The sequence below is a fragment of the Eutrigla gurnardus genome (assembly GCF_963514095.1).
Source record: "Eutrigla gurnardus genome assembly, chromosome: 16".
In the NCBI taxonomy this organism is placed as follows: domain Eukaryota; kingdom Metazoa; phylum Chordata; class Actinopteri; order Perciformes; family Triglidae; genus Eutrigla; species Eutrigla gurnardus.
In genome coordinates this window covers 14,103,446-14,117,282 of record NC_139927.1, presented here as the reverse complement: position 1 = coordinate 14,117,282, position 13,837 = coordinate 14,103,446, and the positions used below count along the sequence as shown (strand labels likewise).

The following is a 13,837-nucleotide window of genomic DNA, read 5'->3' as shown; positions in this document are numbered from 1 at the left end:
TGTACAGGTATGTTGGAGAGAGTACTGAATCCTCAAGAAAAAACAACTTTTAAATATATTGTCTAATCAGAGACACAGAAATAGGACTAGTGTTGGGAATTGTCACCTCTAATTTGATTACAATTCAAAGGGTCATGATTTGATTATTAAACACGATGGTGTTTTGGATTTAAATATAATGAGAATTTTTCCTTCAAATCCTTCAAACCAATTCATATTTGTATGATACAGTTGATGCGCTGAATTAGTTCAATAAAATGTGGAAATTCGTCTTTCAGCTGTGTGTCTGTATGAAAGCTCCACTCTCTTTACGTATAAACAAACAAACTTTACAAGCAGGAGGTACGCAAAACAAACGTGTGTCATGAAGGCTGAAAAGTCAAAGCTGACGACCTGAAAAAATATATTCAGATGTCTGTGGTTTGGGTTCTTTTTGTATATACGGTTTAACTCAAAACAGACAAATGTCCTTATGCTGAAGATGTGTTCCAACAAATATATAGGCAATGGTTAACATCTGCTGAATAAACCAGAACCAGAGGACATTTCTAATGAATCTTGAATTCTTTTGAGGACAACAGAGTGCTTTAAAACAAAGCTCTGTCCTGTCAAATGTTCAGTAACATGTAAAGTATCGTTTGAGAATAGGTATTCTTCACAGCTTAGCTTGTGATTGTAGGAAAAGCAGGAAGAAGTCCTAAAACCCTGAGATGAGTCAGCGTTTTCACACCGCTGGTTCCTTCGCCTTGAAGTCAATGGGTTTTTGGTTAGATGCCTGGAATAAGGTCTGCGGTTAACACAAGCTTAAGAGATTCTAATGTTTTGTCCTACGATTTAAAACACGTCATCAAATACCTTTGTACGTTTTTCTACATGTTTTTATACTCGCGTCATTCATTTAAGTCTCACGTTAACGTTTTACTACCGGCGATTGTATTTACACACTCTCTATTCCAGTAAGACACACCAGTGTAACAGTGTATCAGCATGCACAATACCACAACCTTGTAACCAACTAAATGGAACTCAGCCATCAGCTATCATTTACACCTGTGCTTTTCCTGCTGTGACCTGCCAAAATGTCTTGCGTTAAATAGTCCTATGTAATATATTCATGTTGTTTCTGCAGGCTTCATCGAGTTCACATTGTTTTCAGTGCTTCCCAGCAGATAATCAATCTAATTCCTAATAGTACAATGAATTACATGCATGCTAACTGGACACGGATAAACGGTCGAAAATTGGATAAACCAATTAACAAAGATTCACTGAAGTTTGTGCTTAAATTGACTTAACCTAATTATGGGATGATGAGCTTTGTAACTAAACTGACTGCTTCAGGTGTGGTGGTGCTGACTAAAACTCAAACAAAGAGAACTATTCAGCCTCCTGCGTTCACAATCCACTGACTCTCACTTTGAGTTTATAGGTATCATGTCTTCTCATAGCTTACATTCTGATACAAAAAAATATTTTATAACTCACATGATATGACAGGCAAGAGAAGATATTATGATATTATTATGACGTTTCAATGCTTTCTAAGGATTATCAAGACCTGAGGATACCCTGACTGTTTTATATCTCTTAGGAGTTCCATCAGCCAACTCACCTGCAATAAACTGTGTGTGAATATAGAATATGTACGGCATTAATGTCTTCTGTGCAGCAAACACGTGAACGTAACACAGCCGCCATTAAATGTTGCAATGACGGGAGTAGGCCTATGTCACGTCAGCATAGTCATCTGACTGAGCTTGCAGCCTTCACTTCATTTTTTAAAAATAGTACAAATGACCTTCAGTAGTTAATCTTTATGACTGCTCTCTCTTTTTATTTGAGTGAAAATAAACATTTAAAACCAAAAAAAAACAGCATTGCCTAACACATGAAACAGCTAATCATGATAACATCTTCTTTGCAATATCACCCAACATTTAGCACAGAGCACTTCTGTTGTTTGACTACGCGCTACGTAGATTTACTTCACTTCTAAGTACTACACAGTCAAGCTTTTACAGCATATAGATATTCCAAAAGTGAAAATGTAATCAGGATTGTTTACCTGAGGAAATGCCATCTTTCAAACCGGCCCGGTTAAATCAGATTGAGGTGTTTTATTCTGATCGGGCTTCGACGAAAATAAAAGCCTCCATCTTACTGTGGCTCTAAATTCACACAGACAGAGACCTGTTTCACTCCCACCTCCATCTTCCAGCGGCTGAGCCATTCATCTCTCTGTCTCCTGCTGATGTAGTACGGATCTCCAGCCTGGAAAGTCACTCTGGGGACTGGCCTCCTCCGCAGCCTGCCAGTCTCACCCTGCGCACACATACACACACACAAACAAGCTTGTTATATACTTTCTCTTAAATCTGCTTGAACTGTGAGAAAAGGTTTTTCTTCATTTTTGGATGCAAAAACTAAAAAACTAAAAAAAACACATCAGAACTAGGCTGGCAGCTTGTTTTCTTACCTCCCTGGGGGAGTCACAGTTTCTGTCGTCTGGCTCGTCTGCGGGAGAAGAAAAGTTACAGGAAATGGTCCATTTGTACAGATTTAACAAGAGGTTTAATGAGGAGGTAAACTCATGGTTTTCATCACTTTGCCCTGGCATCCATATTTAAAGTTGAAATGCCCTCAAACCCTGCAATCTGAAAGTTATTTGACTTCTAAATATTATAAAAAACAAATAATGCTATTGAATATATATATATTAGACACATCATGATTAAGTAACTTTTCATATCCTTAAAGCATCAAAAATGTCAGTGTCAAGTGTTAAGTGTAAATCAAAGGCTACTGTAGATTAAAATTAGACATTTTAATCACTGTATACGAGCAAAGTCATATTATATTAAGAATTATATGACTTTGTATTAAATCTATACCCTTATTCTTCTCGGTTTGCTCTAGTTTCCGACGCCCGCGCTTCTTGCGAGGGGAGGGGGAGGGCTCCGGCTCCTCAGGCGGGGTTGGGGGGGCGTTTGCGCAGGGGTCAGAGGTCGCCATCTCCTGGGAAATAGACGGAGCACAGTCTAGGTCTGAGAAAACTGCTGCTGGCCCTCGTCTGGACTCATCAAAGGACTACACAGACATAATAACCATACACACACACACACACACACACACACACACACACAATCAAAGCGCTACTGGAATACAAGCACATACCTATTAGTCTGCCCTTGTTAGTACAATGCAGAGCAGGTACGTCCAGCAGAGTGTGTCTGCATTGGATCAGTATAATAAACACCACCAGCTGCCATTAACACACACAAACACACACACACACACACAAACTAATGAAATGAGAAGGGGAGTGCTATTGATGCCGTAAACGGTGCTAATGATTAATGAGCACATGTGCAAGAAACTCGTTGTGCTAAAATACGCTTAAATGACATATAATGGCAAATCATATTTAACAAAATGTCAAATAAATAGAAAATGCTTGTATGGTTTAAAAATGTCCTTCTTATCCGAACAGAAGTATATTAATGACACTGCAAAATATTGAGATGATGGTACACAGTTTGTGTTATTGTGCACTCAAACAATCTCTTGTGTATACTCTCTAATTCAATGGTTTATCCATTAGCTCACCGCCATTAATGATGCTAAACTCTGACCAAGTGTCTGCTCTGAAAGGTTAGCGGGATCTTTATGGGTGTAGCTGACAGGCCAAGAGATTTTTATAGATGGTTAGTTGGAAAGTGGAGAGCAGGGGTGAATGTCAAGCTCAAAGCCTGCACTTACACTAGGTAGTGCTAACAAGCCCACAAAGGCTGTAATGAGCAGGTGAGAAGGCCTGTTAAAAGGCAGAGGACCCTAAAGACTAAAAGTAGCCCTTGGGACAAACGGAACTACACCAGCACACACCTTTAACACTGGGTTCTTAAACAGGAATATGATATATAGGTGGATTCTTTCAGTGCCCAAAGCTTCCCGCCTAAAGACACATATGTATATTTTGCATTACTGTGTGCTTGCCCTTTTAAAAAATAATTGCTATATAATAGCTATGTGCATGTATACGGCCATTTATGTGCCACTGCATCAACCCAGTTCTGAAAGTTAATGCAGGATTAAACTCTAATAGGCAGCTGTGGTTTTAAAGTCTCCAGTCTGTATATACACTAGATACAGACCTTCAGCTCCAAATTTCATTTTTGTGTTTTTCACTGCACTGTATTACAGAGCAGGATTATGACTTTCTACCATTAAAAGTGTGTAAAAAAATGTCTAAATTGAGATTGAGACCAGGGAAGCTGGACGTTCACTTGAGGTCGGGACAAAACACTGAGAAATGAACTGCTGATACAAAAGTGGGGAATATTTCTGTTCACAGCATGTCAACCATAACCCTCAATAAATTACAGGAAACACAAAATACACATTCAAACAAATATAAATCCAAACAATTTAAATACAGCCAACAGCTTAAGCTGTTGAAATCGGTGTAAAACGTGCTACATAACATTCAACCAGCAGCTTCTCAAAAACATAAATTGTGGACACCTAATCACTGCAATACATTAGCTCACATGAGTTTTCAAACTGTGCGCACAAAACAATCAAAAAATAATGGTATGAATTAAGATGAACGTTTCTTTAACATTAAATCAAAACGAGTAAACCAGTACCAGTCTTTGATGTGCGCACATGGCCTTAAAATGTATCGTTTTAACCCCAAAGAGAAATGAAAGCTGCATTAAGCAATGTTTTACCATTACAGTACGAGACAAAAAAATAAAGTTTTGACACTACATGTTCTACAGCTAACTTTTAAGCAAACAACTGACTACTTACACATTCAGCAGAAACAGAGGAATCTGGACTTGCAGTCATCTTTTTGGCCACATGTCGAATGTAAATTCAATTCAGCTCCTGAGAAAAATTATCTGGATGTCTTTGGATTGTTATATTCGACGTTTCTTCAGCCACTTCGCCTCTCCGCCATTTTGCGCTAAAACAGAAAGTGTACAACCGGCTTGTCTAAGCCAGTTTTACACTTCCTTATGCGAGAGCACGTGCGTTTTGTTGGTTTTCATTTGGGCCGGTGAGCCGAAACTATGACCTGGATGCGGCTGCAGACTACGGTATTGATTCACATTAGTCATTTGGTTCAGTGTCACTATAAAAGGATATTGCTTAATGCAGCTTCAAAGTTGTATTGAGATCATTTGACTTCAAACTGTGAGAGATGTTCAGGCGCCGACTACATTTACAGTAGTCCTGCATGAGTTTAGCTCACAAACACAGACAGCGGCGGCTGCATGTACACTGGTGGTTTATCTCGTCTTTCACTCTTTCAAACAACTCCTGCACTTCCTCTTCTCTCTAGCGTCTAACCTCGATCTTGAGTGACAGACGCTATGGAAAGTACCTGACACTACCGCCTCTGACTTGAGCTGCATGCACAGTATAGCAATCCTCTCAGAGGGCGGGTTTTTGGGTTAGATCAAACTCTGATGGCACTCAAGGGGAGGCTGAAGGGGGAACAGGATGTAGCAAACAATAAAACAATAGTGCACCGAAAAGAATACAAATATGCAAAGTATCTTGTAGCTGTTCCCAATATCAGTGTGACGGATGGAGGTCAAACATATGTTTATGTTTATATGTTATAATTAGTAGTTCACATCATAGCAGCCGTGAATCTCGTCCACAATAAGTTCTGGACGTGACATGATGTCTAAACTCAACATGTCTAAGCTTGAACCGTGCCCTGCTTTAGTCAGTCAAAAACATAACAGCCTCCAGAGGAATAGCAATGTTCACTTGTGCAACATTTTCCACTGGGCTCTTCTTCTTTAGGCTCAATATTTCTCACCTTTTTTTTAATTATATTTCCTTTGTTTCAGTTTTGTTAATTAAGTTGGTGCTACTAGGGATAGCTGCTATGTTCATGTTGGCCAAAGTAGCTATCCCTAGTAAATAATACAAAATAATAAAACACACACAACACATACCTGAAGCATTTGCCTAAAGATTGGTATCTCTAGTGATTTTTTTTTTTTTTTTTTTTTTTACCATTTCCTTGTGTAGTCTACAGAAGTATGATTATCTTCAAAGAGTAAAAACATACAGTAGTCTAATGCAATAGTCCTGCAATACATCCTACCTCCACAAGGGTGATAATGTTGAGCTTTTGTTGTAAGTGTTGATTCAACTCTATGGTCATTTTGAAAGCTGTAGTTTGAAGTGCTGTTGAATAGCACAATGTTTTACAGACATTTTCTCGATGAATCGGTTTGTATATAAAATGAAAAGTGCCCTTTAGAATGATTGACATGATTTTTTTTTAAACAGCATTTTAGAATTGCCGGCTGAATCTCCACATAGGTATATGTTAATTACATGACAAGAAAAAAAGATTTAAATAAGTTTAAGTGGAACTTAGACTTATGCATGAATTGAAAACAATCTTAATCACTCTAATTAGTCAGCTTTTAAAGACAACAGACTTCTCTTACAAACAAAACTGTCAACTACTTTTGAGCACACCTGCCTCTAATTAAAGTACTAATTAAATGTCAAATTAGGATCTTGGAGCTGCAGTAAACATGCAAAGATTTCGGTCCCCACTGACACCCTCAGACACTCAATTTAGAAAAATTAGTTTCTGGCCTTTAAAAACACAATAGGATGAAATCTTATTCAACTCGTTTTAAAGTAGATTTATCAGGTAAATGAAGAACCAGATTGAGGCGTTGATTTATTTAAAGTTTTAACATTGTTTGCAGTTAAAAGGTTTAATCTGTGTGGTTTGTAACACAATAAAGGACATTTAAGCTCGGCGATACAGAAACTCTTGGTTACTTGCAGTGTGAGTTGTAAAATAAAAGAGCTTTTGACCCAAAAAAGTTGTTTTTTATGTACCAGCTGCAAGTCATGACACTTTTTTTGTCGAACACCGCAAACACAATCACAATTTCCACATTGTCTCTGTGACCTTTGTGGTTTGGCCGGAAAACAGAAAACACTAAAAGAAAACCAGACCGGGTTGTAAATGCTGAGATCAAATCGAGGGATCTGGTTTATCAAGTCATGCGTAAGATCACGTGACAGCTCCAGTAATTATACTTTAGCTTTATTCTGGATCACATCTAGTTATTAATGTGCAAAAAAAGCTTCATTATTTATATCGGCTGACAACAGATTGATTGTGGCTGTGAGGGAATTTTCATGGAAAAGCACATAGTATTGTTAAAATCGTCGATATCTGTATCAAACTACTGTACCTCCAACTAGTTTGAAATGTTTAAAGTGCAACACACAAACACACCAGCTGGTCCACACATGGTTCTGGTGGCAAAAAAAGAAGAAAAAAAAGAGACAGAAACGAGGGGGGAAGGAAAGAAGAAATAGGAGGTGACCGACATCTAACTTGGAAGCTTGAAAGGTAAGTACCATGAGGCTAATCCCCTTACCCGTGAATGCATCACCACTACTGTAGTAATATGTGTAGAGACATGTTTGTGTGTGTGTGTGTGTGTGTGTGTGTGTGTGTGTGTATGTGTGTGTGTTATTACTTGTGATGGAGTTGAGCGAGTAAGTGAAGCAAAGAAAAGTGAGGCTCCCTCCGTCTCGGCTCCCTATAGTTAGTGTCACTGACAGCTCCACCCTGAGCTCCACACAATGGCTCTATTCCTGGATTCACTCCACTGCATGAGTGTGTTAATGGGCACGAGGCCCCTGTCAGAAGTCTGTTCCACAACTACAAGGCGTAATAATACTGCCATACTACAATGTTGAAGGGATACTTTGGACTTTTCAAGTCGGGCTTTTCTCCAGTTTTCCGTAGGTACCGGGGATTGACAGATAATCTCTCTGATGATGCTACACTGTGAACAAAAGATCCACGTTGAAATCAGCAGCAGGAGAGCTAGAAAAGTTAGCTGTTAGCAGCTGGTGGGCTAAATAGCGGCGCTACAGTAACAACTAGCATACGCAGGCTGCATTGAATTGCATTCAAGCTCTAAAAGACACAAAGTAAAAATGTATATTGGGCAAAGGTAAATGAAAACCTTCTCATGATGTGTTTAAATGTAATCTTGTACAATATAGTTTCTGGCGAGCCAGATCATCAGGGATTCATAAAAAACAACAGAATGGAAACAGTAAAAAAGCATTGTACATTGGATTTATTGTTTTGTTTGTTTGTATTGAACTTGGTGTCATCTGTGTGTTCTCTTATTCCATCAACACGGCTACATCTTTGATTAATACCGCTACTACTGTAGTAATACTGCTACTGCTAACAACACTACCACTATTGCTACTACTGCTACCTTTTCATGACCACTATGACTGGTACTTCTACTACTCCTGCTGTAACGCTATGAAGTCCAGTGTTATGCTTCCACTAATAATATTATGACTAGAACAACATTACTGCTACAACGACAATAAATACTACAACCTGATGGTGCGTCGACTAGTAGTGTATAACAAACACCTTTTACTATCATGCAGATTGGCTGTGTGTAACATGTATGTTTGTGTGTGTGTGTGTGTGTGTGTTACTGTACATGTTCATATTATGTGTGTGTGTGTGTTACTGTACATGATCATGTGTGTGTGTGTGTGTTAGTGTACATGTTCATGTATGTGTGTGTGTGTGTTACTGTACATGTGTGTGTGTGTGTTACTGTACATGTTCATGTGTGTGTGTGTGTGTGTGTGTGTTACTGTACATGTTCATGTGTGTGTGTGTGTGTGTGTGTGTGTGTGTGTGTGTGTGTGTTACTGTACATGTTCATGTGTGTGTGTTACTGTACATGTTCATGTGTGTGTGTGTGTGTGTGTGTGTGTGTGTGTGTGTGTGTGTGTGTGTGTGTGTGTTACTGTACTTGTTCATGTGTGTTTGTTACTGTACATTTTTATGTGTGTGTTACTGTACATGATCATATGTGTGTGTTACTGTACATGTTCATGTGTGTGTGTGTGTGTGTGTGTGTTAGTGTACATGTTCATGTGTGTGTTCATGTGCGTGTGTGTGTGTGTGTTACTGTACATGTTCACGTGTGTGTTCATGTGCGTGTGTGTGTGTTACTGTACATGTGTGTGTGTTACTGTACATTTTTATGTGTGTGTTACTGTACATGATCATATGTGTGTGTTACTGTACATTTTTATGTATGTGTTACTGTACATGATCATATGTGTGTTACTGTACATGATCGTGTGTGTGTGTGTTAGTGTACATGTTCATGTGTGTGTTCATGTGCGTGTGTGTGCGTGTTACTGTACATGTGTGTGTGTGTGTTACTGTACATGTTCATGTGTGTGTCTTTGTGTGTGTTTGTGTACATGTTCATGTGTGTGTGTGTTACTGTACATGTTCATGTGTGTGTGTTACTGTACATGTTCATGTGTGTGTGTGTGCTGTAAATGTTCATGTGTGTGTCTTTGTGTGTGTTTGTGTACATGTTCATGTGTGTGTTCATGTGTGTGTGTGTGTGTGTGTGTGTGTGAATTAGAGAGAGAGAGAGAGAGAGAGAGACAGGACCCACATTTATCTCGCCTGCCTTGTCAGAGCTCAGACATCAAAGCATGATCAGACCTGCTCTCCTGCACATATAAATTCACACACCCACACACACAGACACACAAACACGCAGATACATGTGCAAATGTAGATAGAAACACACACACACAGACAGAGATACATATACAAACACACACAACGCACGGTACTTTTTTTCTTTCTGTCTGGGGTTGTTTGCTTAGCTATATTGACTTGCTGATTCGACCAAAGAGTTTAGCCCCCCCCCCCCCCCCCCCCCACCCCCCACACACGCACACACACACACAGTGAGTGATAAGTGGATGAATGGAGAGAGAAACATGAAGGAGAGGAGCTGCCAGAGACCAGAAATCATTTATACTTCATATCCGGTTCAGAGCCATTACACTAATAATGCAGCTCACTCACAGATAATTGCTGCTGGCTTCGAGGTGATCGGAAAGGTTGCCAGATCAAACCCCCAGAATCAAGTAACACGCAGGAAGTAAGAAACACTTTCACCTTGTTTGAAAGTAACAGTGTTCACTTCCCCACATGAACACGCATATTTGCAATGTAGAAACATCCAGTAAGAGCACCTTTGCAAGGATGAATTTCCCTTTCAGCCCAATGCAGTTACTATTTTTTATACTTATTTTTTATGCTGTGATCAATGCTGGTTATTGTTTAAAAAGATTAGTGACCAGCTTAAGCTACACAAGCTGTATTTCTTTCCAACATGGTATTTATACTTTTTATTTGTTCACTGAATGAGTGTGTCAGATCCCGTTGGTTTTTTTTCCCTCTCATTCTTGTGAATGTGAGATATGTCTATGAATACAGAACTGATTGACTTGCCTCTGTGGTGATATTGATTGTTTGTAGTGTCACAAAACAGATCTTGAAATATAATGAGGCTAACGAACTAACTAACTAAATGCTATTTTAAAAACAATCAAACACGATTGTTTTGTGGTCAAAACTAATTAAAAAATCAATCAAACTATAACTCTTTCTTCTACAGCTCCAACCATCACGTCTGTCAGTTACAGAGACATCGTATTCACCAGAGTAAAAGCAAAGATCTCAGATATCAGCTAAAAATAGGTTTCACGGGGCAATGACAGACACATCTGTTAAGAATGTTGAATGCGAAGGAATTGATTTTTGATATTAGCAACCAATTTGTTTCCAATAATCGCTCCCTGTACCAGGAAAACCCAGAGGGTGCAAAACTAAAGCAGGCATGGTAATTAAAAGGTTTCATCCCTGGCAACCAGACCGTGATCCTGTTTGATCGTCTGACTGCTTATTTTTAATACCTAGCCATTCGTTCGGCGAGTACAGTGTGATTGTATGTCAGAATTTATGACTTTAAGTCCTAATAAATCATTTTTCTTACGGGAGGACGGTGGTAACAGCAAGTACGTTGAAAATGTGGGGGGATGGAGCAAGACTGACAAAGTAAAATAATGACAAAATTATGAGGAACTTAAGCCGGCATTACATGTCAACGGTTAATGCTGAATCTGTTCACACTGCTGGTTAAAAAAAAGCCTCAGTATAACACGTAAAAGCAACCAATAAAAGCTGTTGTGTGTGCTCTGTCACATTATCTCTCAAACAAACTGTGACAAATGCAGTAAGTGTGTCCTCAGATTTATGTACATGTGTGTGTGTGTGTGTGTGTGTGTGTGTGTGTGTGTGTGTGTGTGTGTGTGTGTTTTCAAACTGAGCTATCTCAGCAGTTCACAGGTGTGAATGCATTAATGTGGAGCAAAGTGTTCTTGGAAACAGTGCATGTTTAACATATCTTTTCAGCCTAGACAGGGGGATTTTGTATGGGCGAATAGGTAATCAATCACTCTGCAGCAGTGTGGAGTATGAAAGGCCAACGACAGCCTATAATTACAGTACTCACAGGAAGCAGCTGTTTGCGTTTCCTGCCAGGACGACCAACTCTGCGCTTGGTGCGAGGGCTCGCCGGTGTACCCTCCTCCGGACTGTCGTGGTCTGCTCCATCTTCATTCTGGATAATTACAGGGAGGCCACATCAAACACTGAGCCATCGAGCATCAAATTACTGTATGGAGCTGTAATGGATGTCAGCGGTGAGGCCGCATTAAAGCAACAATGATTCAGGGAGGTGTAGTTAAGGAAGACTCTGGGGCAGTGACTGGAAATCAGGATAAAAGGAAATAAAGCGCGGCATACAGTTACTAGGGTATCTGCAGCGGCTAAATGTCACACTTTTTACGACCGTTTTCACAAGAAGTTAAACCGAAGACATTTTAAAAGCAAACTGAGCAAACCCAGCCAAGTTCTGATCGAACAAAGCAACTCTAAAGCTATAAACGGGCAAAATATAAGAGACAAAACCAGTTAATTATATGTTTGCATGAAGTAAAACTGTGTTTAGCAAACAGGATACATGTTGTACTACAGTATTTCTAGACTGCCTCTGGATTTATCTGAGAGCATACGCAGAACAAACACTACTACAAGATTCTTAAAAAAATCTAGTCAAGTCTTGCCTATCATTGACTGATCATGGAATCATGTCAGGTTTTTTTTTTCCATTGATCCGCTCTGCTTAAGTTTCATGTACCAATAAAAAATTGTTAAAACCACAAAGTTATTGTCTGAAATGCCTGTTAATATCGTTAAGCTGCTGTTTATTGGACAGCCTGATTGTTGTGTTTGTATTGTGTGTGTGTGTGTGTGTGTGTGTGTGTGTGTGTGTGTGCATGCTACTGAAATCACAAGAGACATGGTTTCAGCCTGCTTGCTTTCCGTGGTTGTAAATGTAACCTAATGCCATTTTCTCCCATTGTAACAATCCTTAGGCAGAAGGAAAACGAAAGGGATGCAAAGCTTCAGTCAACTAGAGAACGGGGAAGAGAGACAAGCCACAAACAGCTGTTATTGTGTTTCTATGTGCTTCCTCCAGCTGATTTTAAGAGAATCGTTCCTTATCCAGCGCCATCTGTTAATTTTAACCCTGATCCTAACTTCCGAGGTCGGCCTACAAAAATACGTCACCCCTGCACCACTCAATAGATCGTTTGATGTCATGGTTACGTCACAGTGTTAGCTGGAGGCAAAGCAGAGGAAAGAAGTTACACACATGGGAAACGTCATCTTGCTGTGTTGTTGTGTCGTCGGGTGCCAGAACTGAAGGAGCATGGCTCCAACTTGAAATTTTATTGCATGCCTTTGAGATGACAAACGCCCAAGTGAACTAGAATATTGACTAAGTGTTTCAGAGAAGGAGAGAAAGTTGCTGTAGTCTCTCGGTCTTCATCTTTTTAAATGATATCAAACTACAGAAAAATATGTGTTATTGAATAAAGCATCATATCAGGACTAATTGCAGTTTGAAAAATCCCCGTAATCATATTGGTCAAAACAGTGTTCACAACCCTTCTCATCATCTGGTGTTGAAATCTGAAGTATTTAGTTAATCTGATTCCAAATATAAAAGCTAATTTATGAACATTTTAATATTGAAATAGGAAATCAGAGTCTAAGATCGTCCTCATTTCAACTCAACTTGGACAACAACTCATGACTTTAGAGTGACTTCAGATCCTCCCCAAAGGCCCCCCGATTAAATATCATAAAGCATGAAGCAAATCAGTCCTTCATTCTCTTTTTACTTTTTATTTTACTGTCACAGAAACAAACCGAGGCACAACCGAGCTTTTAAACGTCATATAAATATATCTTTATTTGAAAGTAGGGATGTACCTTCCAACACATGAAGTCAAGGTACCGTACTATTCAACAACAAAATGATTTCTGTAAAATGACAATGCTAAATGTACTTACTAACTCGGCTTAAATGTAGTAAAAGACACAAAATGACTATGAACTTAGAACTCATATGGTTTAGAGTTTGGACTTGCAAAACTATGACTATGACCCACCTTTGCCTTTGTGCCTGAAGATTGATGATTTCTTGTTTTAGTGACATAATGATAAGGAATTAATGCAGACAAGAAGAATAGATATGAGAGAGGCTTGAGAGGAGTCGCTGCTTGTTTCCCCCACTGTCCGTTACAAAAAGTTACTAAGATATCCACTCATTGACAATCAGATTAGTCAGAATTTTCTTTCCCAGAGCTGTAAATGTACTCTCCCACATAGTGGTAATTGTTGGGTAGCTGCAACCCCCCACCCCCACTTTCTATTTTTACATGGCCTCTGGGCAAAGGTTCGAGTCGCAGGCCTGCGCAAAATCTTTATTGGACCCAAGAGGACACATGAAGGGCTAAATAACATGAGCAACAACTGCTGTATGTCCATTTAATCAGTCAAAAC

At 39.3% G+C, this 13,837-nt stretch overlaps 1 protein-coding gene across 9 annotated transcripts in view; it reads right to left on the bottom strand.

Moving 5' to 3' along the window:
* LOC311027276 (DNA (cytosine-5)-methyltransferase 3A-like) overlaps positions 1 to 13,837 on the bottom strand; it is a 48,925-nt gene that overhangs the window by 24,615 nt on the left and 10,473 nt on the right. For 7 of the 9 annotated variants that reach the window (XR_014598588.1, XM_084031214.1, XM_084031215.1 and 4 more), the window contains exons 3-6: positions 11,436 to 11,543; positions 2,892 to 3,015; positions 2,477 to 2,514; positions 2,206 to 2,322 (exon numbers count right to left, since the gene is read on the bottom strand). Coding sequence is in view for 8 of the 9 variants with exons in the window: in XM_084031214.1 (XP_083887340.1) it covers positions 2,206 to 2,322; positions 2,477 to 2,514; positions 2,892 to 3,015; positions 11,436 to 11,543 (387 nt within the window). In the remaining variant the exon portion in view is untranslated. Of the gene's footprint in view, positions 1 to 2,205; positions 2,323 to 2,476; positions 2,515 to 2,891; positions 3,016 to 4,812; positions 5,000 to 11,435; positions 11,544 to 13,837 lie in introns of those variants that run through there. The other 2 variants (XM_084031218.1, XM_084031219.1) reach the window with 2 other exon arrangements.